The 25523-nt window shown below is 35.6% G+C and overlaps 5 protein-coding genes across 16 annotated transcripts; 2 read left to right on the top strand and 3 right to left on the bottom strand.

The window, feature by feature from the left end:
- Positions 1 to 480: 480 nt before the first annotated feature.
- LOC132701486 (death-associated inhibitor of apoptosis 1) lies at positions 481 to 5888 on the top strand. 6 transcript variants are annotated; one of them, XM_060669441.1, is made up of 2 exons: positions 481 to 586; positions 4386 to 5888. In XM_060669441.1, exon 2 carries the CDS (start codon positions 4419 to 4421, stop codon positions 5448 to 5450), a length of 1032 nt encoding a protein of 343 aa, XP_060525424.1. In that variant the 5' UTR covers positions 481 to 586; positions 4386 to 4418; the 3' UTR covers positions 5451 to 5888. The 6 variants fall into 6 exon arrangements, with proteins under 6 accessions (XP_060525424.1, XP_060525419.1, XP_060525418.1 ...); XM_060669436.1 differs by lacking the exon at positions 481 to 586 and adding an exon at positions 993 to 1474; XM_060669435.1 differs by lacking the exon at positions 481 to 586 and adding an exon at positions 2175 to 2278.
- A 1241-nt stretch (positions 5889 to 7129) lies between these two features.
- Positions 7130 to 16978, bottom strand: LOC132701480 (protein inturned). 5 transcript variants are annotated; one of them, XM_060669423.1, is made up of 7 exons: positions 16751 to 16974; positions 11259 to 12549; positions 10894 to 11169; positions 10349 to 10825; positions 7883 to 8152; positions 7681 to 7823; positions 7130 to 7628 (listed from the first exon to the last, which is right to left on the bottom strand). In XM_060669423.1, the coding sequence occupies exons 1-7, from the start codon at positions 16858 to 16860 to the stop codon at positions 7517 to 7519; spliced, it is 2679 nt and encodes an 892-aa protein (XP_060525406.1). In that variant the 5' UTR covers positions 16861 to 16974; the 3' UTR covers positions 7130 to 7516. The 5 variants fall into 5 exon arrangements, 4 of the variants coding, with proteins under 4 accessions (XP_060525406.1, XP_060525407.1, XP_060525409.1 ...); XM_060669424.1 differs by having other exon boundaries at positions 11259 to 13403; positions 16751 to 16905; XM_060669426.1 differs by lacking the exon at positions 7130 to 7628 and having other exon boundaries at positions 7684 to 7823; positions 7883 to 7934; positions 8005 to 8152; positions 16751 to 16977.
- On the bottom strand, positions 13395 to 16757 carry LOC132701482 (U2 snRNP-associated SURP motif-containing protein-like). The gene has a single exon (XM_060669430.1). The coding sequence runs from the start codon at positions 15863 to 15865 to the stop codon at positions 13973 to 13975; it is 1893 nt and encodes a 630-aa protein (XP_060525413.1). The 5' UTR covers positions 15866 to 16757; the 3' UTR covers positions 13395 to 13972.
- Positions 16979 to 17409: 431 nt separating the features above from the next.
- LOC132700765 (coatomer subunit epsilon) lies at positions 17410 to 18645 on the bottom strand. The gene is made up of 4 exons (XM_060668287.1): positions 18465 to 18645; positions 17969 to 18412; positions 17692 to 17916; positions 17410 to 17643 (listed from the first exon to the last, which is right to left on the bottom strand). The coding sequence occupies exons 1-4, from the start codon at positions 18564 to 18566 to the stop codon at positions 17506 to 17508; spliced, it is 909 nt and encodes a 302-aa protein (XP_060524270.1). The 5' UTR covers positions 18567 to 18645; the 3' UTR covers positions 17410 to 17505.
- Positions 18646 to 18745: 100 nt separating this feature from the next.
- On the top strand, positions 18746 to 20572 carry LOC132700723 (adenylyltransferase and sulfurtransferase MOCS3). Of its 3 annotated transcripts, none has more exons than XM_060668228.1 (6): positions 18746 to 18923; positions 18976 to 19274; positions 19327 to 19634; positions 19682 to 19908; positions 19964 to 20189; positions 20257 to 20572. In XM_060668228.1, the coding sequence occupies exons 1-6, from the start codon at positions 18813 to 18815 to the stop codon at positions 20292 to 20294; spliced, it is 1209 nt and encodes a 402-aa protein (XP_060524211.1). In that variant the 5' UTR covers positions 18746 to 18812; the 3' UTR covers positions 20295 to 20572. The 3 variants fall into 3 exon arrangements, with proteins under 3 accessions (XP_060524211.1, XP_060524209.1, XP_060524212.1); XM_060668226.1 differs by having other exon boundaries at positions 20241 to 20572; XM_060668229.1 differs by lacking the exon at positions 18746 to 18923 and having other exon boundaries at positions 18976 to 19047; positions 19100 to 19274; positions 20241 to 20572.
- Positions 20573 to 25523: the final 4951 nt, after the last annotated feature.

Raw genomic sequence — 25523 nt, 5'->3', positions numbered from 1 at the left:
TGTTGAAAATTTTGCTATATTTTAAAATAGCATATTCTCCTAATTAATGAATATGAGCGCAAAAGTCGAAAATAAATAACTAAACGGTTTTTAGAACTATTTGTCGACAAAATCAATCAAATCAAATTGTAACATTTTTACTGAAGTTCTCGTAATTAGTGTTATGACTTATTGAAGTGCTCGTGCAGTTTGACGCTTAATAAAATCACCACCTGACCTTAGATTATGAAACTTAGATATCTGATAAGTGAAAAATAGATTCCAGGTACTTTGCTCGAAATTCTTCAGCGAAAGCTGGAGTAAGTCCCTTCGGTTCAAGCATGTTTATATTATCCGAGGCCCTTGTTTACCGCCGTTAAAGACGGATAGACCGATATCGCGACGATTGTAGTAGTTTATCTACCATAAAATACCGGATATGTTGGGTTAATTCGGCTGTGAAAATAAAAGAGTAGCAACACTTCCGCTGCATACGGTGGTATTATCGACGTAGAACGGCTGCTTTTTGTTGTATGCTCTATACGTTTCCTTGCAGTGAAAAATAGTAAACGCGTAAAGAAGAAAAAGACATCCGATTTGCTGTATAGTAAGTTCCGCTCTGGTCATTTAGTTTTTTTAGCAACATATACTTTCGAAACAGTAAGTTATTATAAATAAATCATTTTTATTTTATCAAGTGTTTTGTGTAGAAAATGGACAGGAGTGCATGTAATCGAAAAATCGTAAGCTTTATAATGTTTATTATATTCCATTGCTAATTACACATAAAAAATTAGTTGGTTTTTAACAATACGATATAGTTTATGTTACAAATAAAGTGGCGTTTTCGCTCACTCACTAAAACTAAATTGACTAAATCAACACTATTAATAAATACTTAGTAACAGGACATGGTGTAGATTTGCTTGCTAAGTCCAAAAAAATACGTTCATGATGTTATAATTTTTTTTTTTAATTAGCAATTTTGACATTAATGTTAACGAATTAACCGAATTGTGGACAGAAAGTTATGAACGGAAGAAGAGAAAATCGGTAAGTAGTTAAATTTTTGGTTTTTTTGGTGTGAATACTAGATAATCATAATGAGAATACAAAATAAATAATATAAGTTACGGAAAAATCAAACAAATACATTTTGCGCCGGACGTGTCGAAAAATAATTGGCAAATGCCGAACGTATGATAGTATTTAGAGCAGCTTGAGTTCATATAAAGACATTAATTTTAGCTAGCCAGTATTGATTTCTGTTATCAATAATGGAGTGTAAGTATATATGAAATATCATGTAACATAAATATCCCCTTACGTCCGTCATCAACATTATTGTATTTCAGTGGGGACAAGCGAATGAAGAGAGGAGCTGCGGCCTGTTTTTAGTAATTAAATTTAATGCTTTAAGTGTCGCATTGTATTAATATTACCAAACGACCGCAGCGACACTGTTGTTATGTATTTCATACAAATGTTTATTTATGTACGTATTTAGAGAGAATAATCCTTATATCCTGCGAAAGTAAAAGTGTTTTTGCTAAATAATTTGGGGGGCCCCCCAGGGTCGACCGGGCTACAGCTTTGATGGTTGCGCAACATCAAGGTTACCAAAATGTATAGTAATTACGTCACCGCTTTTTTACGAACATCAATGTTTTATTTTGTATTCGAATTCACAGAATTTGTTGCTAGTGGTTGTACCGCAAATATAATTCACAATAATACGTTAAATAATGCAATTGCAACGCAATGCATATCGTTATAAAAATCTTTTTTTTTGCTTCTTTTTTCGCGTAAAGTTCGTATTTATTTTCCTTATTTTAATCTTTTTGAGGAGATAAAATTGTGTATGTTGAGGATGTGCCACATCTGCACAATAAGAAACTTATCGATTTTGTTTCGAAACAATTCATTTTGCTTTTCTGAGACTGCAAGATATCGTAATTTTGTAATAGATATACGTGTTTTTCTTCCTATTTTCCAAACTAAACTTTAAACTGACCTAGGTAAATCTAGCAAGATTAATAATGAGATGGATTCATAGAAGGATATCGTTGTTTGTCCTCGGTATTGTTTTTATTACCTTATGTTGGCTCACCGTTTAAATATTTTCACAAGCACATATTATTCACCATGGCAAAAATTTCCGTAAATTTTCCGCTGTCAGGAAATTGATTTCGTCACTTGTAAATAATATAATTTATATAAAATGAACCCTGAAACAAGCCCCAATCATTGTATATGCACTAAGCAGCCAAAGTATAAGTTGAACAAGGAGGAAAAGCAAGTGAGTACCAAAGCAAAAAAATTTTTACCGATTTGTTCCAATAGGTGACATTTTTTAAATATTTTCCTTTCCACCCAAAGGGGCCAAACTCCCTGTCAAAGAACTATTATCGTCGAAACGTTTCTTGGAGTGGGAACGAAATTTCAAGCACTGTCTAGCTTTGGCATCTCGCTGCCTCCCCCCAATGAATGTCGTTCGTTTCATTCTGTAGTTTCAACGTTGACATTTTTCGTTTCACTCCCAGCTGTTTATGAATAGAGAGCTTTATTGCACAAAAGTTCCACCCCGTCCACCCACCGACCCGACTACGTAAATGATTTTAAGTGCATTTCGGTCGGATTCCCACACCATTCGTCCATGTGAACTTTCCAGTCGCAGACGTACGACGCCGAAGCGCAGAGCGCAAAGTCTGTGGGAATAAACGTAGCAGGCGTTCGCAGTTCGACTTAATTTCTCACGGTGATCGGTGTGCCCTGTGTCCGAGTTTTTTTTTGGACGATCGATAGTTTTTGAATTAAGCGACGTGGGCGACGAACGGATATCATGACTCTGGAGATGTTACTGCTATAAAGTAACGTAAGTATCGTGTATTTGAATTGCGATAGTGTGTAACTGGCTCATCGATTTTGCACATCCAGGCGAACGACTTGGAAACGATTCAATTTCCACCTGACTAACGTTTTTATTCTGTGACGCACGTGAGATAAACAAAACATTGCAATTTTGCACCTATCCGTTGTTAAGATTAGAATTTTTTTTCGGAAATGATATGATAATACCCGCTAAGTAACTATAAATGGTTGCCGCTGCTGCTGGGGGTTGCACTTTTTCATATTTTCTAGTTACTGGTCCGTGGTAACTACAAAGTATGCAATGCCATTTGAACAATCGCAAATATAAAAATTTTACAATTGTAAAAATCGCCGTCTGCCAGCTGTCTCACTCTGCTATCCTGCTTCTCATCGGTAAGGGAACTCGAACGCGTTTGCGCCTTCGAAACGTGGCAACTGTGTTCTTGTAAATGGCCGGGTTGGCTCGTTTAGTGTACGTGTTTTGTTTGTCGGCGTTATGCGTTTGATAAGGTTTTTTTGTAATCCGTCGGTGCCGAAAATGATGCGAAATTAGGACGATTACCAAGGTCAGTAAACACTCGTTTCGTTGGGCTTAAATGGCTGTTGTCAAACACGGCCCAGCTGTTGCGAAAAAGAACGATTAAAAAGCAGCCATGTTTCCTAAGCGCTTGTGCTCTACATAATTTCGACGTATTTATCGTAATTGTTATTATTTAGCTGTATAAAATAAATCGTCTACTGCTGTAAGTTGAAATTATAAACCAACCAGTTTATAGTGTCTGGTCTGTGGTAGGTAGAGTTGCCGGCGTTTTTCCGAGAAGCGGTCTGGAGGCCCATCAGCGTAGGTCTGTCTCTGTCCTTAGCTCATGTTTTTTTTGTTTCCGGCGCGCTCGGTCATTGATGTGATCTCTTCGGAATGTGGTAGGGCTGGATACTTTAATAGTGTTAGCGGTGGGTCGGGGAGCGGTACGAAAGAATGTTGGAAGTCGTGAATGGTTTCTGAATTCCAACGGCGTTGCCGTCCTTTTTTAGCTCTGTCGGGTACGCCTGTACTCGCGGGTACTATTCCCCGTCGCTGCCAGAGGTATTCGAGCCGGGGTATCGAAGAAAGTCGGCCTCAATACTGTTATATTTTAGTACTTAGTCGTCTATCGGTACTTTTTTTCATTTTGCGTTGCATTGGAATTTACCATTGCAAGGTAGTGCTCAGTTCTTGCCCTCGTTCACAAACCTAGTAGGTAGTTTTTGCACCGTGTCAATTTGGAACCCACAACAATTTCTAGAATTGGTATGCAGTTTACGAATTTCTGATCAAAGAGAAACTCAAAGGGAAAATATTTAGTTCTAGCAGCGCAAATAAATTTTTAATTTGTTTTTCGTTCTTTTAAAACCTTCGTAAACTGAGGGCGAAATCGGTACTAGCCAAAAGATGCACAAAAGTGTATCATAGGTTGCATACGATACCTATGATTGTAAAGGAAGCTTTAGTTGTTGTGTTCTTTGGCGAAATTTTTAAAAGTTGCTTTTTTTTTCAGATTGGTGTTCACGTAACGTCTACGCTTAAAATTATGAGTGAGTTAATTTTAAGTCATACCACAAGACCGCTGTCGACATTCAGGTACCCAAGCGAGACCGACAACGGCGCAAAAAGAGCCCCAGATTCTCCGGAAATACAAACTGAAACCCTAGATTACAAAAAATATGAAGACAGAATAAAATCTTTTGTAAACTGGCCAAATAATCAAATCGCGATTGACGTTTTAGCGAAAGCTGGTTTCTACTATAAAAATCACGAGGATGTTGTCGAATGCCCCTATTGTAATATAGAGGGGTACCAGTGGGTGGCCGATGACAATCCAATGGAGGACCATAGAACTTGGAGTCCAAATTGTCCATTTGTAGCGACCAGTGTGGAACACGATAATTCCTCAAACGAAACCACCCGAACTGTAGATACTTGCGGTTTGTACGGCGGTTTGGAAGTCCTACCCAATTCAGTTCCTGAAGACGAAAGGCGTATGGTGAATTTAGAGCGGTTGGGAATACCTAAGAATAAGGGTTTGGCGCACCCAGAGAAATTTACTTACGAAAGTCGTATTAAAACGTTTGGTCTTTGGCCGAAATCCATTAAACAAACGCCCCACGATTTGGCAGACGCCGGTTTCTTTTATCTGGGAGTGGGAGACCAGACATTGTGCTTCCATTGTGGAGGTGGACTAAAAGATTGGGAAGAAAACGACGATCCCTGGGAGGAGCACGCTTTATGGTTCCCCAAATGTAACTATTTATTATTGAAAAAGGGCGCGGAATACGTGGAACAGGTGAAACAGAAAAAGCACCCCAAAGCGGGAACAAGTCAACCTAAAGAAGAAACCAAAGAGAAAACTGAAGAATCGAGTGCTAGTAAGTGTGAAAGTGTTTCGGAGGCGGTGCAAGAGGCCGACAAGACTTTATGCAAAATTTGTTACAAGAACGAGCTGGGCGTGGTTTTCCTGCCATGCCGTCACATTGCCGCTTGCGTGGATTGCTCGGTGGCTTTGAAGAACTGTGTTGTTTGTCGTGCGCCCCTCGAAGCGACTGTCCGCGTGTTCATATCATAAAAATGTCACCTTTTCTTTATTTATGTATTTCTTCCATTGCATCTCATGAAAATTTCTATTCTAGTCAAAACTTTGTTAGAACATCCACGGGGAAAAATTATAACATTCGAGTTTGTTTAAATATCCTGGAAGATAAAATTCTATTTCCGTATATCGACGCCGGACTAGAGTACAAACTTTTTTTTAGTTCTAGGTTTACTACTACGCTTCATTTAATCGTAAGTCCCCAGACGCTTATAAAAATAGTTTTCACTAATTTTATTATTTCACGACTGCAACCACTCATATCCTTAATAGAAAGACTAATAAATTCGAGAATGGTGATTTTCGGAGAAAGCGCCAGTCCGATTAAGAGATATAGAAGTTCTATTAACATGGCACATTTTAAATGTATTATCTACTTGTCTATGTTAAGCAGTAAATACTATATTTATAGAATGTTTGTTTTACTTACTCCTCAATCCGAAACTCGATGTTTTATCATTTAAAAGAACTTTCAACTTTTTGAATGATAAATATGCCTGCATTCCGTTATAATTCCTATTTCAATCAAAAGATGGCGCGCTTGAATATAAGTATTGATCTCGTAAATTCAATTCGTATTTTTGAAGTGAGAGGTGCTAAAATTTGGAAATAAGAACTGAAAAAATAGACTCGGAGTGGTTCATTCTCCAATAAATTTTTCTATGGGGTGATCCTGTTAACGTATTGTATGCGAAAGTGTTATTAACTTCCAAAATATTTTTATTAACTTTTGGGTAATAAGTAAATAACGGTAATAAGAATGCTATACTATTGAGTTGATCAGTTTCAACGTAAACGTTTTACACTTGACGTAGGCGTAATAATTGAGTTTTACGTCATCGAATGTAATTTTAATTAACACGGATTTTTCCAAAAACAAGGGGTCAAGAAACTCAACAAAATCACGAACATGTTCCTTTATCCAAACACCGGGCGTGACATAAGATTGAATTGAAATTTATGGCAAACACACGTTGCAGGTTATAGCTTGATTAAGTTTTAGTTAATGAATATCCTTTAGCGCTGCTGATCATTATGCAACAACAGCATTTCTTACATGCGGATACGTGTGTTTCATAGTGTTTTAATCCTTTTTAGTCGGTGATTGGTTTCGGATAGAACGGATGTTTTCGATGAATTTTAGGCATGGAATTTTGATATTTGCAAATTCTGACTGTCACGTTACACTTATTGAATATATTCGTGCTGTTTGATAAATAGGGAACTTGCACATTTTTTTAATTTCTTATGTACAGAAATAACATATATCAAATATTAAAACTCAATATATAAGTTGCAATGAATAATTCAAGTGGTGACGCCCGGCTATTCCTTTTATATGACGCCAAACGCCAGGGGATGATCGTGACGTCATACTGCTGCTTTTCGAACGATAAGGCGACATGTTATAGTGTTATTCTTGGGTTAAGTTTTTACGTTTATTTTTGGCTCGTGTAAAGGTGTGGTTCTATATAATCTACGCCAGTTTTTATTCGTGCTTAGTGTGCTTTACATGATATTAATGGAAGTAACATAAACACAATATTACAAATTATGCCATCGTATTTGATTACAACCTGTAAAACGCCAAATAAACTTTTTATTCGTCTATCAGAAAATAAAAGCCGTCGTTTTTTGTTAACATTACGTTCAGGTTTCACTTTATTAAGCGTGCAAACATTTTTAACTCTTAGAAGTTGCACCCATCCTAAAGCACTATCCATAGGAAAGGCTTCCTGATCTATATAAAATAAAGAACACTTTAATTTATCAATGTCAATATACTTTAAAATCAATATTTTATTTTCTACTAGTTTAAAAAAATCTTTTTTTTTTGAATTTTAAAAATTAGAAAATTTTAAGCTGATTACAATATTACATTGGTTTAGAACTGGTGGTTAAATTTTCTATGAACATACCTTTTAGCTTTAACACCGCGAATCTCAAGAAGAGAATAACTTTCCATGTTTTATATGTAAGATGTCACAATCAACCTATCTAAAAAAGGTAATGCAAAAATGGAACTAAAACCCAACAAACTTCTAAAATGAGCAATTTAATCCAATTTTAAAAGCTAATTCAACCATATTTTGTGGAACAAGTTCTTGATAACAAACATAGACTTCCCTCGGATGTGGCATATAAAATAATCTCCTAAAAAAAAAGTAGACACAAATATGCTAATAGTAATCACCTAATAAAATACCCCACAACCCAGTAAGTGATTTTGTTTCTTTTATTATTTTCTTTTTCATCAACATACAAGCATTCAAATACCACTCCGTACTCTTTGATTGCTATCAAACTTTTGTTCATCAATGTCTTGGCGATATCCTGAGCTGGCATATTCTGAAATAACATTTTTAACGTTCAATAAATATTTTCAAAAAAAAAAGAAGAAAAAATACCTTAAACCTCAATGTATTCTGAAATACTCCGTGAATAATTTGACAACACCTTCTGAAATTGTTGGTTATATTGTGGTAGGTTTGCGACTTCAAGTTGCAATCTAATGGGCTTATTAATATACCTTCTGTGGCATCCAAATGGATAAAATCGTACAAAATATTTGTTTCTCCTACTGTAAGTTGAACTGGAACATAATCGCCCATTTCAGAAAGTAAAGACTGCCTCATTTCGGATATATCAAAGCTGCTGGTGCTAATTTGACTGCCATCCTATAGACAAAGACATTATCCAGATTTAAATTTGATCACCATTTCTGACGAGACTGGGCAATAAAAAATTCCAATTGGAAGTTAACGTTACAAATTGGGTCCACAGAGAATTGCAGAAACATACATTTATTAAGAAATATTGGTTTGAGGCAAACCAATACCAAATTTTTGGATTGAGACGTCGTACGTCACACATGCCACTTACGGACGGTCGGCGAGTGCAGCGTTTAAGTTAAACCTCAAATATGACCAAGTTATTACAAGATTTTAAAGGGAACGAAATGGAACATGTTAGGTTATTGTCAGAGCGCCGTCTTCCGAGCTGCTTACATTACACCAGTACATTAGCACAACCCAACGTCAAAATCTTTGACAATAGCATATCATTACTCATACCTCACACCTCCTCACAGAAGGTATGACCTAGGATGTTAATGGCTTATAGTTTGCTAACCATATACCGATTTTACAACCTTTTATGGTTTTGAGTTCGGAATGAGTTGACGGCCTGTCCTCTTATAAAGCGTAAGGGACCATTTTTTTCAGCAAGTGTACGACAGACCAGGTCTGTATTTAAGATATCAGCCGACGAGAACTGTGCCGTGCAAACTGTTGTATTTCAAGGGTGGGGAAATTTTCTTTGATTAAACTGGTATATGAATTCATATTAGTTTGAGTTTCATAAATCTTCCTAAAACTACTTGAAGAAGCTCGATTTCAAGTTGAATTTAGACATTACAGTGCTTGATCTATATTAAAAATACATTAGAAAGCTTAAACTGATTTCAAATTTCGGGGTTTAACATAATGACTCTAAAATGATGTCCTAGGAAAGCAATACAAAATCTTATGTACATAATTGATGTTTTCTCAGCTTGCTATTGGTTGATTTGTGGGGGTTGGTGAAATTGGAGTATACTGTCAGTTTAATGAAACAGTATTTTCTTAGCCGTTGAAGTTTTGGAGCTGTTTCTATTCCGCCTTGTGTTTGTAATTAGTAACTACCAACTTACTGTTATTCAACTGTTTTTCAAGACTCAGTGTGCCATTTTTATTGAGCTACCATTTTATATACATTTATACATTTTATTACAATTTATTTATTGCCATACCAAAAATTGTGCTGCCAAAATTATAATTTTAAATGTGTTTCTGTTTCTGACATCGACATCTGGAAAAAGTGGAGCCATAAAATTAAGTTTTGATGAAATCTAGAAGAATTTCGGAGAGGAGAACAACATGTTTGAGAGAAATCTAAGAAATTCGTACTAAAAACGTCTCCATCATATATTTAGATGAGACCTGGTTTGATAGCCACGATGCGGGCTTTGAAGCTGGTTGGGTACATAAAACTTTGTTGCTTTCTGCAAAATATGTGAAAGAAGTAAAGGTTGACTATCACGAAAACATGACAGCAGCAAAATTGCTTTCCAATATTCCACCAAACAGTACTGTTGTACTGGACATCAGCTACCATTCTGCAGAAGCGGAAAAAATACCTAATTCATCATCGACTAAAGAAGTCATTCCAAATTTTTTTGAAAATTCCTACTCAAAGAAGTAGTTATTGAAAGACGGAAACGTTTGAAAGAAGTATAATGTGCACAAGTTGGACATGGAGCGGGGACTCAAAGTTGTTCATTCTCCACCACTGCAATTTTAATTCGATAGAATTGATAGGGACAGCTGAAACCCAGTTTAAGAAGAAACAACACCTCGCCGTAATTTAATGCTGGGGCAATAGAATTAATTAGAAATGAAGTGCAAAAAATATCAGCTTCTAGTTGTAAAAAATGTGTAGAATATGTCATCGAAGAACAAAATGTTTACAGAATGTGCCAGAATCAATTATTAATTTGGGGGACAAGTCCAGTGACAATAGTGATTATTTTGATGTAAAATAACTTTTTTTTTTAAATAAATATTCTAACATTGTTTTATAGCTAAATTTGGTCCTTCATTTATATTTATAATAAACATTTTAAAGTAAGAATGGCCTAATAATAATCGGCGAGTCTCACCTATGAAACTCTACACCAATCCGTCAGCATTCCGCATTTGTATGCGGAAGTACCGAAGTACCGAATATCGGATTATATGGTGAAAACGGTATATCGTTAGGCGAACTCTAATGTAATATGCAATATGTAATTGCAAAACTGATTATTTGTTCTAAACTAAGTGCCGAATATTTACCATAAATTCGTCTGTATCAGAATCCTCGTCATTTTTCTGCCGAATTCCCGAATCGTCACTAATCTCGCTCATCCTCTCGCTGTAGCACTGGCTATCGCTACCCTCTGAATACGCATCGTACACGTCCTCCACCAACGAAGACGAAAAGTTCTGATCCGAACTGCGACGTTTCAAAATCGACGTAACTTCCGTCCGTTTTGCACTTGGAGCGGGCTCTTTCACCAACGAAGAGCTTGCTCGTGGAAAGTTCAGAGTGCCCATGAAATCGGTTTTCTTCTTGCTCGCCGGAGGAGTCGGAGTGACGATTCCAAAGCCGGAATTATTTGCTACGGAGCGATCTGCCAACTCACCAACACCCAATTCTTGCACATGCGCCAAAGTGGCTTGAGCTTCTTCCACATAAAATGCGTCAGGGCCCATATTCGGTTCGGCTGACTCAGTGCAACCACCTGCTTCCATTAACACAGTTAACAGATCCTGGAAAAACTAACGCTGTGACGGAATTTCGACAATCCGTAATTGAACGAAAAAAAAAACAAACTTACTTTTCCGCTCCCTACAATCAACAGATATCTCCTGGCTAATGGGAATTTTATTGCACTAGGAAAATTTTTACAAGATGAAGGGAACACTTCTTTCCAAAATACCAGCGATTTTACGGGTTCAGACCTCGAGAGGTAGAAGAAACCTTGCTGTTTGCAGAAGCAGCAGACGTCTATCAAATCGTCTTGTATAAAATGAGAGGCGACTAGGTAACCTGAGTGAAATAAAGCGCTGCCCAAAATGGTGAACAAACGCTGACAGTCCAGTGGTTCTTCATTCTGTAAATGAAAATGATTCAGGCTATATTCAAATTTCTTCGGAACGTGATCTCTTGTGAAATTAAATTTTCTTTATTGAAATCACTTACCCACTCCCTGTAATCACTCGCTTCTAACTCGGCCAGAGCATCGTCTACCTGCATTAGAGCCTCATCCTGAAGGTTAAGGTTCGGTACATAAGGTAAAACATCTTCGAATAAACACGGAGTCGCTTCATTCGAATCTTGTTGCTCGAGAAACTGTTTGATAGTGGCCCAACTGCAATCGCTCATTATTCTGGCGAAAAACCTCGAGAAAAACCAGTCGACTTGATTCGCGTGCCGCTCAGTGGTGAAACACTGATCGACGGACTCGTAAGAAAATTCTAAAAGTCGAACCAGTTGCTCATGAAGCAAACTGACCTCTTTAATACTTAATCTGTCGTCCGGCAACATAAATAACAACAACTTTTTATCCAATTTGGTATAAACGATATGTACGAGACGTTGTTTGTAAAAAAACGTACTCGAATTTGCATCGGAATTAGTCACATCTTGTAACAAATGGCTCAAGGTGATAAAGCTGCCACGCGCATTGCACAGCGCGTTTCTTTGCAGCGGCCTGGGAAAACAGTAAATGACGTCCTCATTCGGCTGCTTATTCTCGTTCAATTTTTCGGTGTCCAAGTATACGACACCTACGGGGTGTTTGCAAAGAGCTTGCATCAAAGTCGCTTCGTCTTCAGCCTTGCAGTTCATCAACTCCTTTACGAAATTCGATTCGAGGTTGAGTTCGTTTATGGGCGGATCTTTCGTGACCTCAGTGGCTGCCACTCTTTGAAGTTTGAGCAACACTTCATCGTGGTTGATAAATTTCTGGAGAATGTCGTCCAGATTGTCTACGTTTACGTCGATGCCGTTTATGCTTTTCAGCCAGTCCCCTATTTTTATGTTGCGTTCATTTTTCGCTTTGCTGTCGAAAGAGAAACCTGCTATCATTACGCGATTGCCATCCGATAAGGTGCTAACGTTAATGCCTAATAGAGATTCGGCCAGCGATTTATCGCTGGACAAGTTGTACCGGTTCTCGGAGTCGATTTCCAGTGTGACGTCTTTTTCTTCGCCCTCTTGGCAGTCTTGAAATTTAACCTTGAGAGTGTTTGAGTTCTCCACGACATCGTCTAAGGGCTTGGGTCCCTTTCGACTTCGTCTTTTACTCTCGCGCCGCCGAATCAACCGGAGGAATTTGCCTCTTGTGCTTTTCCTCAGTTGAGTTTTTGAAAAGGGTTGGGGCGGCTCTTTTGGGTTGTGGTCCTTATTTTGCGTCACGAACGGGTGACAATCCACGTAGAGCAGCTCGCCAGAAAGGTCATCCACGTATGGTTCCCAATCGGGAATTGTACTGTAAAAGTAAAATCTTGAAACCGCGTTCTCGATGTCACACATTCGTAGTTGGATACAAAATATAGCACTATTTTTGATGTTTTTTTGGAGAATCGAACCAAATATGGAGTTAAATGCAGATCAAAAATCCCAAATGCCCCAAAAAACTTATTCTAACGCTGAACGAAACCTCTTACCCAAACGTAATTCAATATAAATTAATGATGGACAGTAAGTGACATCTGGAAAGGAAATACTGTTTAAGTGTTTAAGCTTTTTAAAAGCCTAGGGTTATCAACAAATATCACGATCTCCACAAGATGCAAGTAGAGCTCTGCAATGAATGAATCATGGAGTGGTCAAATTTATTGATACCAAATGGTGGTGACCTTAAAATATACCATAGAAATAAAAACCGATAAAATAAACCTAGTAAGAGATTAGGATTAGATATTTGTCATTCGGAAATGGCGCAACGAGCTGAAAACATTTTAAAATCAAATATAACATCGAATTTCCTATATATCATTATCGACTGCAAGACATCTTCACAAAGTTTAATGAATAATTTGTCAAGCGGTTTTTGTTAATGAAATAATTAAGCCCTAGTATTGCCCTAGTTTTCCGACATCTGGGATTTTTGTATCAATGCACCAAAAAGTACATAGTTCCTTAGAAAGCATGGAAGGTTTTGTGTCCGGATTTTTAAATTCCTGGAAAGCTAAGTAGGCTGTATTTTTGGTCAAAATGAAAATGTAATTGCCAATTTCACGGCCTACTTTGCTTAAAACTAGTTTACAGGTACATACAGAGTGTGCTAAAACCACCAATTTCCACGTTGGAAAAGATTTTATCCCACGTCCACCATGCCTACTGCAAAAAGAAAGGCAAAATTAGATAATAAAGAGGAAATTGGCTACTACTACTATCACCACAATTTAGTACAACAATTTAGTAGTACACGCCAAGTAAAAGTTATGCTTAGCTGTAACAAAGCTTACTGCCTGCCTACTTCAACCAATTTACCATAACACAAGAATATCATACACTTTCGAGATGTTAATTAAAAACTATTGTTCATTATAAAACAATTATAAGTACTGAAGCAAGTTCTCAAGTTCCTATTCCTGTTGATATAGCCAATCTACTGGTTATTTCCAAAAAGATAATTTGATTAAAGCCTCTGAGGTTATTGGTATTTTCTTTTTTAATTAATTCCTCAATCATTCACTACGGATGTTCTGCAATCGATAGATTATTGAGAAAATAACAACAAACAATTGGCTAAGCAACTTTATAACTACGAAAAAACCTTTGATTGGATTACAGGTCTATAAAAGTCAAATTCGCATTGAATTTTACAATTTGTTACTATTTATAAATAACAAGAAGTTTAAGAACACTATAACTTTAAAACAATAAAAAATATAATTTGATTGCTTTCAACGTTTTTTCTTTCGTTCCTTCCCCTCCTTGTGATGTTTTGATGATTTTTTTCTTTTGGTGTCCTTTTTCTCCCAATGTTCTTCTGTCGTATGATCGCGAATGTTTGATTTACCCAAACTGCTTCTATAGATCATGTCTGAAGACACCGCCTGCGTTTCCAGCGCGGCAGAATCCAAAGTGTCCCATTTTGACGGTACAAAATAGTGAGAAGGTATATTTTGAGAAACCGGTCTTTCGTTGGGCTTTATTACACAGTCGTTGCTGTTACATTTAAGGGAACGTTTTAATAAATTTGCGCCATCCAAGGGTTCGTCATTGCTCGAGGTACTCGAGCTATCATGCTCATCAAAAAGCGCATCCCACTTTTGAAATGAGACTCGTGAAACAAGAGCAATATAATCCCAGTGGCGTAAAACTCGTCTCAGCTTCGATTTAAACAGCTCCTTGTCCAATGTTGATTTAATATTACCAAAAATCTTATAAAAATATTCTACTACACAACCCATTTCTGGTTCCAAGTAAGCCAAACTTACACTTTGCCGGCAATTGCTAACAACATCTGAGAATAAATACAATCTCGCTATCAACTTCGAAGGTGTGGCCGTTTTCGAGTGTAGAGACTCGAGAATGATTTGTAAGCAGCTTTTTATAGCGGTCAGATGGTTGACACAAAATATCATAGTTTCAGCAATTGACGATCTCTCCATACTCAGCTGCCGAATTAATGCATTAAGACGTTGCAACTGATTTTCAGATAAATCATCATTAAAACCTGTACTAATTAAATTCTCGGGCATGCCCTTTGAAAAGTCGGGAGTTTTTGGGGGCACCCAAATAGAGCCGCCCTGGTACATCCGAAATGGTTCCATACGCCAGTTTTTAACACAATCGCCTTGAAGTATTGAAAATAACCGCCATCGATAATAAACATGTACAGGCGATTTGTAATCAAATAGAAAACTGTATTCCGGGTTCCCTATCTCATTGTTCATAATTATAGCTTCGAACATAGGTCCTTCTTTTATAACATACTCGACCATTCTATTAACAAGCATCAGGACTTTTCTGTTAAAAGGGATTGTGACCTTAACTACTGAGTTACTAAGGGAAGCTGCCAAGTCCGTGTCACTTGAACTGTTACATTCAGACTGAGCATTGAAAGGTAAGCCAGATGGAGGCGGAGGCAAATACTGTTGCAACAGCTCTTGAGGGATATAGATAGGGTTCAAAGGGAGTTCTACCGCTTTACCCCACCCAATGCGCATATCTTGTCGGTTTCTCATGTAGTCAAGAGCCCTAGTGGCATCCTTTCTACTCATAAACGCTACAAATCCACAGTTTGTGTTGGAACTACGACTTCTATCGTCACCCCTTGGCCACATTATTTTTACACTGGCTAGGGGACCAAATGTACCAAATTCCTTCATAAGTTCGGCTTCTGTTATTTTGGGGTCTAAATTAGCTATGAACAAGTTAGTTGAATTAGATTCCACTTCAGGGGGAAATCCCGCAACGGTCGGTTGTTCGAAATTGGGTTTATCTTTCTCATTTCTTTTCAAATGACGTTGTTTCAACTCTTCCTTCAAAGTCTCCAAGTTGGATTTTAACTTTTCACGTTTTTTGGGCCTGAGAGGCTCAGTTTTTAATATACGAGCGCACTCTAAGACATTTTTGCTAAGAGTATCGGAAAGAATTAGAGGTTTGGGTAAGTATAATTGTCCACTAGATGTTTTAAAATCACAATTTTGAGCAAATAATACACCGGACTTGACAAAAGTCTTACTGATAGAACAAGGTTCTTCTTGAAAAGTGTTGACAAATTCTTGGAAGACATGGGCTGTTGCCTCCTGCTCTTCTAGAATTTTCTTTTCGTAGCTACGTTTCGACATTGTAAAAACACTTTAACAAACTATCTTCCGAGATTAAAAACTAAAACAAGAAAAATTATAATAGAATTTTAAATGACATTAAACAGACCCAGCGAATCCATAATAAATAAATAATAGTTCAAAAATTCAGGATTTGTGAGGTTGTTTCGTAGCGATCTTGCATCTCATGTGGGCTTTTTTTCATCCCTAAATAAATTTTTAGTTTGGTTTGCTTTTTGCTTTTCTAATACCATCTTAAAAGGAGCAATATGCTATTTTCTGCTAAAGTGAAGTGATGGAGTCATTGACAAATTGATTTGCGGGGTCAATGAATGCATTCTTAGGCTCAAGTAACAAATCCATATTGTTCGCATATTATATCATTGCGAAAATTTTTTTGCTTACTACTAGTTTGGATAGTAGAACGAGGTATAGGCATTCAGATTTTTTCATCTATGCTAGTCTTGTTTGGACATAATGTTGTAGTGTTTTTTTGAGGAGAATATTGCTATCACCTTCGTTTGATTGTAATGGGTACACCGCTTTATAAAATAGTCTGTTCTGAACTAAATTACTACAATTTACAAAGAAGGGGTCCTAAAATATTTTGGCGAATACACGCAAGCAATAATTAATTTTAAAGAAGCATGGTCGGTGGCAGATAACATCTAAAACATGTTTTACATTCAAACCAACTTGCCTGTATCATTCAAAATTCTTCATATTAATATAAATAAATTAGAGAAGAAACATGATCTATAATGGATTTTAAATATTTGCGCAATTGGTAATTAATGCCTCCATAACCAATTTCAATTTTGTTTAATAGAACTGCATCACTGCATCGTCACTTTTCCCCTGTGAAATTTGTTAAAAAATAAAACGAAAAGACCTTAGCATTCTTACCTATCTGAATCAGAATAACAGGAACTATAACTGGAGCCGTCAGTCCAGTCGTTTTCATCCGAACTGGCATCTTCCAAATTTTCGTTTTTTAACAAACGTTGGTTTTCCATTATTTATTTATACACCTGCTTGATTAGTTTTAAAATTTTCACACTCTACATAAGGCAAGTTTACTAGGAACAATTGCCCATTAAAAATGTCAACGTGTATGTCTACAATTTAATCAATTGAAACTATTCCTTATCGTTTGTGCAATTCTTCAAAAAAGCTTGGTACCAGTAAGTTATAAACGGTATCTCTTTGAAATTTCGATTACCAAGTTTGTTACCTGTAAGTGCGTTTAGAATTTATACAGATTTGTAGAAGGATTTTATGTCATGCAAGATCAAGTTTAGCATAATAGTTATTTCATATTTTTGTGGTGATTTATAACCGAACAGTCCGTTTCGAATGCTAGCAGTGGGCGACTGGCCCCTATCACTATGCCTGACGTATTTTTCACGTCAAAAGAAGTCTTTTGCCAGATACCACTTTTATATTCTGTGCTCTGGGCGAATGATCCTAGTAGTCTAGCCCAACATTTTTTGTGAAACGCATCATTGAATCGAATATTCCGTGCTCGTTTTGAATTACTTTTTAAGAAAATTAGACAAAATGACTTAAACGAACTATTATTTTATTTCTAAAATTGTATATAATAATTAATAATTTCACCGCCAATAATTTTCATTTTTAAATTATGCGAGATGAAAATATCAAACAGGAATGGTCATATTACTGGGATGATATAATTGACAAATTCGTGAGAAGTCACTTTCCTTTTGTTTCAAATCTTTTATAAAAACATGATCTGGGTTGGCGTCTTTCAACTGGGACAAATAACGGTTTGCAATCTAAAAGCACGGACATGAGCAGTAGCTAGAAAATAGAATTGAACATACCTCTGGTCCTTTCTCTAAATGTCTCTCCAACACGACCATGTTTACCAAAGTTTCAGGGTTATTTGAGTCCTTATCTAAAGCTTCTTGTAAGGCCGCTTCTGCTTCCTCATATTTTCCTTGACCAATAAATGTTACAGCCTGTCCATTTAACAAAAGAGGTGTGGAGCCATATTTGTCAACGAGTTCCTGATAAATGTAGTATGCATCTTGCAATTTATCACCTCCCTAAGAAGTTGCCAATTGTTTTAAAAACTATTTTCCAAAGAATAATACTTACAGTGGCTATATGGACCCAAGCTTGAGCAAGCTGAGTTAAGGTGGCATCATCATCTTTCTCTTGCATTTCTTTCAATTTCTTAATTGCCAAATCAGTTCGGTCTAGTTTTAACAGAACATGTATAATAAATGCCATAGCCTCCAAGCTTTCCAACGAATGTAAGATTCGATAAGCTCCATCATAGTTGTTTTCATTGATAAAGATAATTCCGGCAACCAACACAAGGGTTTCATTGTATGTTGTGTCTATTTTCTGATTTAGCTGAGCTAAAATGTTTTCTTTTGAACCCTTCGTTGAAAGATACTCTGCCAATATTTTCAGTGGTTCAATTTCTGAAGGAGATGCTCCATGAATTTCATCTAATACCACTAAGAATTTATTTTGGGCGATGTATGAGCGGTAAGTGAATATATCTCGTTGAATTGCAATTTCTGGTGTGGAAGGCTAGAAAAAACTATAATTAGCCAAGAAGTGTTTTTATTCCAACAGAACCTGCCTTTCTTAATTTCTGTGCCTCGTTTATGCATTGCTGATAATTTCCAATGTAAAAATAGTTCTTAACGTCGAAAAGCTCGTCCACATCTTGTTGAGGCCCCATTTTTAACAAATTACGTGGAAATCCCAAAGAGTAAATACGTCACAGATGATTCATGTCAACACCACAGAATTCTTCTTCTTTTGCAGCAAACTGGTCACGATTGCTTCACAGATAAAATTTAATAAAATTAACCAATAAATTATTCTTTTTTTTAAATAAAAAAAAAAAAAAACTTTGGCCGAATGATATATGCAGAATTGGCTAATGGCAGTAAAGTGAAAAAAAAAACTAATATTATTCTGCAAAATGTTTAAAAATGAGATAAAACGTTTAAATGAAGAAATTAAGGATCTAAGAGAAAAATTGTTCGAAAAAGAATGCTTACTAAGAGAGTTGCAGTCACAAGGAAACGTTGAGGTAAAATTAGAATAGAAAAATTTTTTGAAAACTTAATGATATTATTTTACAGGAAAATGTGTACTGTAATAAACTAAAATCAGAAGAAATTGCTAGATATAGTCGTCAAACTATCATGAATGAAGTTGGTGTTTCAGGGCAATTAGCGATTAAGGATAGCAAAGTTCTTATTGTAGGCATGGGTGGGTTGGGTTGTCCTGCAGCTTTATACTTGGTGAGTGCAGGAGTAGGTGAAATTACCATTGTTGATTATGATGAAGTTGAGTTATCAAATTTACATAGACAAATATTACATTCCGAATATGATTTGATGATCCCAAAAGTGCAATCAGCTTATGAAAAATTGGCCAGGTATGTGCAGTAACAGAATTCTACATTTGTACAGCCAAATAATTTGTTGTAGAATTAACAGCAATACAAAAATTATTCCTTTGCAACTTCATATCACAAGCCATTCAATTAATGATCTGATCTTGCATAACAAGTACTCTGTGGTAATTGATGGAAGTGATAATGTTGCAACAAGGTATTTGCTGAATGATGCATGCATTTTAAATGATATACCATTGGTTTCGGGTAGTGCACTACAAATGGAGGGACAGTTAACAGTGTACAACTATAAAACGGGGCCATGCTATAGATGCATATTTCCTGTACCACCACCACCCAGGGCGGTTAAAAGTTGTGGTGATGGAGGTGTTTTAGGGCCAGGTACTTTATTATACAATTTTCTTCCTGATTTTATTGCCACATTTTAGTCCCAGGTGTGATTGGAATTTTGCAAGCCTTGGAAGCTCTAAAAATTATAGTCAATAGTAGTGGAGTTTTATATGGCAGGTTACTATTATTTGATGGGTCTAGTGGTACTTTCAGAAATATAAAACTCAGGCCTAGAAATGTCAAATGTGAGATATGTGGGGATACTCCTTCAATAAAAAAACTTATTGATTATGAAGAATTTTGTGGTGCAGCCGCACATGATAAGGTAAGACTGTTCTATAGTCAAAATGTCAAAAAGTCAAGAATGTACTGATTTATAGGTTACTAATATTGACATACTATCTGAGGAGCAGAATATAAATGTGAAAGATTTTTCAAAACTGGTAGGTCCAAGTTTTATACTAGATGTAAGAGCCAACTTGGAATATGAGATGTGCAAAATTCCAAGGACTCTAAACATCCCCTTGTCCGAATTGGAAAATACAATGGGGATAATAAAATTTAGAAATCTGTGGGAACAAAGGCTTTGTAATACTGATAAAAATGGTTAGTACTAAAGCTAATAATGAATATTATTGGAAATAACATAAGTTTCAGTATATGTTGTCTGCAGAAGAGGAAATGACTCTCAAAGGGCAATCAGCCTTTTAATGGACAAAGTGGCAGATATGGAATTAAACTTTTTCAATGTTCAAGGAGGTCTTCATGCTTTTTCACACAATGTTGATTCAAATTTTCCTGTATATTAATTTTTTTTTATTAAACTGTTTGTTTCAAGAACTTGTTTATTGCTGAAAAATTAACCTGGATTCAACCAAAAATTATTGGACGTTACTCAGCTGATCTAATGTTGTAAAGCTATCTGCATTATTTTCAGAACTAGGAGTGACTAGCAAACTATCTAAAGAAAATTAGAATCAACAATTATGTCCCAGTTTTTGTTAGTTTCACCTTGTCCTCAAGGGTTGAGGGCCAGGATTTCTTGTTCTGTCAATATTTAAAAAAAAGAGAAAATTATTAAAGAATATTTTTTATGTATGTATGCTATGCAGAGTGATTTATGTAATTTAAAATAAAAAAATCCATACTGATTTTTATTTTTTTAAATCAAATTAAAAAATATGTATCCAAATTTAATGGAATTGAATTGAATTGATAAAAAATTTCTCTGATAAAGGTGACTATGCCCATTTTGTGATGAAACTTAAAAAAAGATTCGTTTCTTTTCCTTACCTGCTATCTAATTCCAATTTTAACCATAATTTTGCACCTATAGCTATCAGTAATTAATACACTAATTAGAATGCTCCATTTTTTCAAAACATTTTATTTTTGTTTTCAACAGGTCCCCTAGGTATTAAAGTATAAAAGTGCGTTTTTTTTTATGTAGGAAGCAGTCTATAAAGAGCAACTTTCAAGTATATGTGTACTTTTATCTTTTTAATGCGGTACAAGCAGAGGAAGAACGGTCATTAAAAAAGTAATCAACCCTTAATGGGCTGAAATATACGGTTCGTCTAAAGTTTTTCAGTTATCGAAGTAGCAAGCACGTCATTTCCTGTGATAGTTCGTTTATTATGAATTATGTTTAAGCAGAATGTGGAAATGTACGGTTTAATATTGCACATCGTCATTATATATATACGTAGCAAGTTTCAACATTGCAAACTGCAAATCAATAATTATTGATGCCTTTATTAACTTGTTCATTATCAGCGATTTTATTCTAAAATTTAACATCGCACCAAAACCACCTTGAAAAAGTTGCTAAAAACTATACATCACCTCAAGGCTGGTCAAAATAAGAATTTGTTTACTTACAAGAGTCTTTTTCTAGGTTTGTTTAAAGTTTAAACATTGCCCATCTCCCCCTCTCTTCTCCACTCTTTTCAGTCAACGATACTTATTAGCATTCAGATGACATAGACTGAACTGTGTGTGTAGCGTATGGACCGTTTGTTAAATTTAGGTATATTTGTGACGATGTGCTTGCTGCTATATTGGACTTTTTGCGATTTTATTTGCTAAAAGGTGTACATGGCTGTAACCATATAGCTTCAAGAGATATACAGGATATACAGGAACTTATGAAGCAAATATGAAACAGATTTTGAGAAGGTCCATGCAACATGCGCATGCGCGAGATTTATCTTGTGGCATGCAACAACCAACAGGGCTGCTGACAGATCGTCAAAAAGTTTGGATTCGGCATTTTTATGGCAGTATTTTCTCAGAATATGTCTAGATCTCGTAAAATGTTCTGGGAAAACGAGTTTAAGTGTGTGGAGATCGCTGGTTAGAAAGAACATGGTGCAAAGTGCAGTACGTCATAACTAAGTATTTCTCGGCGTAAGTACGATGGCCACACCAATTTGACATTCCTTGTAATAGCAGGTAAATTTGGATTTTCTCAAGCAACTTTGCTAAAGAGTGACAAGGGTAGGAATGGGTGTTGTTTTCTTTTATCCGACACGTTAATACTAAGCCAGATAAATGTAGTAGGAGAATGTTTCTATTATTTCTCAATTTTTTTGGACTTTTTTTAAGCTGTAAATTGTTTATCAACTGATAAGTTTGTGAAACAATTTATTCTTCGTCATAATAATAATGTACCATATGCTCAAGTTACTTTAGGTTACTTTTCAAAAAACACTTTCATTTATAATTAATAACACGATATGTTCTAATTACGAAAAATCCTCATATTCGTTACCAAACTAATGAAATCAAACTAAAATTAGACAGACGAGACAAAAATTCAAATAACAAACCGAGAAAGTAACGAAAAGACCTGACCAAAACAATGATATTCTAAATACATCAAGTAAAGTTTATTTTTATTATCTATTGTAAACACTTTTGGGTAAATGTAATAAAGCAATTGGGAATTTTCGAAAAGGCGGCAAGTAAAAATTTGTGCAAGGGCAGATGGTTTTTTTAGGTAGATTTTAAAAGGTGTTAGTGCAATTGAAAAATAAAAGTGGAATTACCAGAAAAAATCCGAGTGTGGTTGTGATATATTCTGACTACTTTTTATGGTGACAATGTTATTTGTATTGAATATTAATTAAATAAGAAACATTTTTTTAATTGGTAAATTCTTGTTTTATATGGTGGCAGTAAGGTAACAAGTTATTATAAAAATAAATTTCAAGTATTTCCTTGTATGAGACCATAATATTGCGTACATTTGCGTATTATTTGGAAATAACAAATAAATAAATATTTTCACATTTATTATGTATTGATTTAGGTGTCACAAAAATTGAAAAATAAAATTTACCTTTCTGAAGAAATAAAAAGTAGGTTTTTAATATATTTTTTAAAACATTAGAAAGATTTAACTATTTTGAATTTCTAAGTATATCAATTTGATTCTGTTTTTTTTTTGTAGTTTTTTTTAAGAAACTAGATTATTATCAATTGTTTTAAAAATATTTAAAGAAAATATTAAGAAATGATTAATAAATAATAATGCGTAAATAATTTCGGTAAGAATATATGTTAGTAAGTACAACGAGATTGGGGTGTTATCTCCCATTTATATAATTGAGCAAGAGAAAGACAACAATCCCCATTACAAATTTTTCTTATTTTTTTATCGCGTAGCCGCGCGAGATTGAGTTCATTGTTTTTTCCTTGAACAATAAATACAAACTGATATTTCCTGCCCAATGAATATCCCAATCAATTTTTTAGAAATACTTTAATATTTCTAAAATCTAAGGTTATCAATTCGCCTTCTTTTCTTGCGAATGTTTTGTTAGATGTTAGATTATTATAAGGAGTCAAAAAACGATAGCACTCTATTTTTACATTTATATAAAGGAGGAAGAGAAAGACATCAATCCAAATTACTATCATCCAAAATTTGCCTTTTTTACTTTTGATCGGGTTCAGATGTATGAGGGTCTTACGTCCAAATTTGTATAGCATGCGCCTGTAAAATACAAATCGTTCCAACGTTATCTTTTTAATATTCGCAAATCGTCAGGGTGGAAAACATTTACGAACCGTAGGACGGGGGAATCAAAAAGTTTTTAAGCGCGTTCATTTGTTTCGCGGGCAAAAAACCGTTTGCATATTCAACGAAACGGCGGTGCGACGCCGGCGAATATATTCAAAACTTTCGCAACAAGAGATTTTAAATTATGCTCATCGCGCACATCCGGCAACGCTAATATGCTTTATTTCTATTTGTGCATTTTTTACAATCATAGTTATTAGGGACCGTACAAAATATGACCTTTAAATCTTTGGAGTTTTTGGGGATTAAATTAAATGAAAATAGAAGAAATTTGCAGAAATAATGAATAGTAGCTAGATACTGTTAAAGAAAACACAAGGAATTTCATAAAATTTTCTAGGAAAACGAACGAAACGTGTGAAGATCGCTGTGTATTTAGGGGCATATTATCTAAGATGTATATTCAAATTCATGCACGTGCCCGTCTTGAATATACTTCTTCGACATTAATGAGTGTGAAACGTCTATACATATATGCCGAGATTAATGGAATCAAAGAAAAGGTCGAGAAATCAAACATATTTATTAAGGATTTTCGCGTTGCGATAAACTAATACTGCAAGCATGTCTGCAGGCGCTGTAATATTTTTCATCTCGCTTCCTTCCATTCAAACTTTGAAGTAACTTTGTCGCACTTGAAGTTTAACCTACCTACCAGGTATCAAAAAATGTGAAAACACTGAAATATCACCAAATATTGCTCCCTGCCCCAACCCACTGGTGGTGGATGGAAATCTCCATTTTTTATTACAAATTTGGATTAAAAAATGTCAGGTTTTGTTTTGGATTGTTTGTAGGTAGCGCTGTAATTGCAAACAGGCGATTTATGAAAGTTTTGCCTACTATGCTCTTCTTTTTGGATACATTTTTGCAAAACGAGTGAGTGCAATAATCAGAATTGACGTCAAAATACCACCAGTGTTTTAAATTTACTGAAAACCATTTGATCGCTCCCGATCTGTGACTAAAGTATCAAAAGCGTTCGAAATGGCTAGCGACAGTGTTTAATGAAGCTGAAGTTTGAAAGTGCCGCTTTGCGCACGAATTATAAGTGCATAATTGGGTATCTGGAGAAGGGAATAGACAAACTATGTTAAACCCAAGCTAAGATAACACTGACTCGTTTATTACGACAAATACGATATTTAGCTTTTTATTTTGCGATTGCAGAGTTATTTGATCAATTGTGTAATTCATGACGTGTGGAGGCATAAGGAAGTATACAATGAACGCAGAGAAATTGAAAAATACATTTATTAAACATATGTGGTTTCAATTAGCATTATCAAATACGTCTATTTTGTTGAACACTGATAATCAGGAACTGTTTGAATAAATATAAACGCTCAGTGTAAATTTTCGACTCTTGGATAGGATCTACAAGCAAAAGTAACAATTTAGATCTAAAGTTCAAGAGGTCCCGGTAATAATTTCGGTGCCACGTAGCGAGCGGCCTGCTCTAACTTAAACAAATGCTTCAACTACGGAGACACGTTCGGATAGCAATACCTCACGTCCAATGGGTTACGTTCGAGAATGTCGTTTGGAGCAACAACGTAGCTATTACCGTTATTTGTTATATAAACCCGGGTTTGTGAAATGTAGCTCCGCTTGTAGTCCGAAATAATTCGGGGCCAATGTTTCTTTTGAGCTCCTTTCGCGTCGAATGTCAGAAAGCAACAAATAGCTGGTCTAACTTTGATATTTGTAACCCGTGATTTGGGTTTTCAACCACTACATCTGGAATGTTTTGACTGAAGGTTTACTCACTTTATTTGTAAATAGCTTACAATTCAAGCCCACGTGGAATGCAGCAGGATACTTTGACATAAAGTGCAGCTTTAAAAGATATT

Source organism: Cylas formicarius, unplaced genomic scaffold, assembly GCF_029955315.1.
Source record: "Cylas formicarius isolate icCylForm1 unplaced genomic scaffold, icCylForm1.1 PGA_scaffold_4__25_contigs__length_36172078, whole genome shotgun sequence".
NCBI classification, from domain to species: domain Eukaryota; kingdom Metazoa; phylum Arthropoda; class Insecta; order Coleoptera; family Brentidae; genus Cylas; species Cylas formicarius.
Note: the sequence above shows the minus strand (reverse complement) of the source record. Positions and strands in the feature narration are given on the sequence as shown.

Bases quoted from the DNA above. Each gene is read 5' to 3' on its own strand.
- LOC132701486 (XM_060669435.1), top strand. From the start codon at position 2,201: ATGAACCCTGAAACAAGCCCCAATCATTGTATATGCACTAAGCAGCCA. The intron at 2,279-4,385 runs GTGAGTACCAAA...TTTTTTTTTCAG, and splicing joins TGAACAAGGAGGAAAAGCAA to ATTGGTGTTCACGTAACGTC.
- LOC132701482 (XM_060669430.1), bottom strand. From the start codon at position 15,865: ATGTCGAAACGTAGCTACGAAAAGAAAATTCTAGAAGAGCAGGAGGCA.
- LOC132701480 (XM_060669423.1), bottom strand. From the start codon at position 16,860: ATGGAAAACCAACGTTTGTTAAAAAACGAAAATTTGGAAGATGCCAGT. The intron at 7,824-7,882 runs GTATTTTTTCTT...ATGTTATTTCAG, and splicing joins AGAATACATTGAGGTTTAAG to AATATGCCAGCTCAGGATAT. The intron at 7,629-7,680 runs GTATTTTATTAG...CTTTTTTTTTAG, and splicing joins ATCACTTACTGGGTTGTGGG to GAGATTATTTTATATGCCAC.
- LOC132700765 (XM_060668287.1), bottom strand. From the start codon at position 18,566: ATGGGGCCTCAACAAGATGTGGACGAGCTTTTCGACGTTAAGAACTAT. The intron at 18,413-18,464 runs GCAGGTTCTGTT...AGTTTTTTCTAG, and splicing joins AGGCACAGAAATTAAGAAAG to CCTTCCACACCAGAAATTGC. The intron at 17,917-17,968 runs GTAAGTATTATT...GCAACTTCTTAG, and splicing joins CTTGGGTCCATATAGCCACT to GGAGGTGATAAATTGCAAGA.
- LOC132700723 (XM_060668226.1), top strand. From the start codon at position 18,813: ATGTTTAAAAATGAGATAAAACGTTTAAATGAAGAAATTAAGGATCTA. The intron at 19,635-19,681 runs GTACTTTATTAT...GCCACATTTTAG, and splicing joins TGGAGGTGTTTTAGGGCCAG to TCCCAGGTGTGATTGGAATT. The intron at 20,190-20,240 runs GTTAGTACTAAA...CATAAGTTTCAG, and splicing joins TTGTAATACTGATAAAAATG to TATATGTTGTCTGCAGAAGA.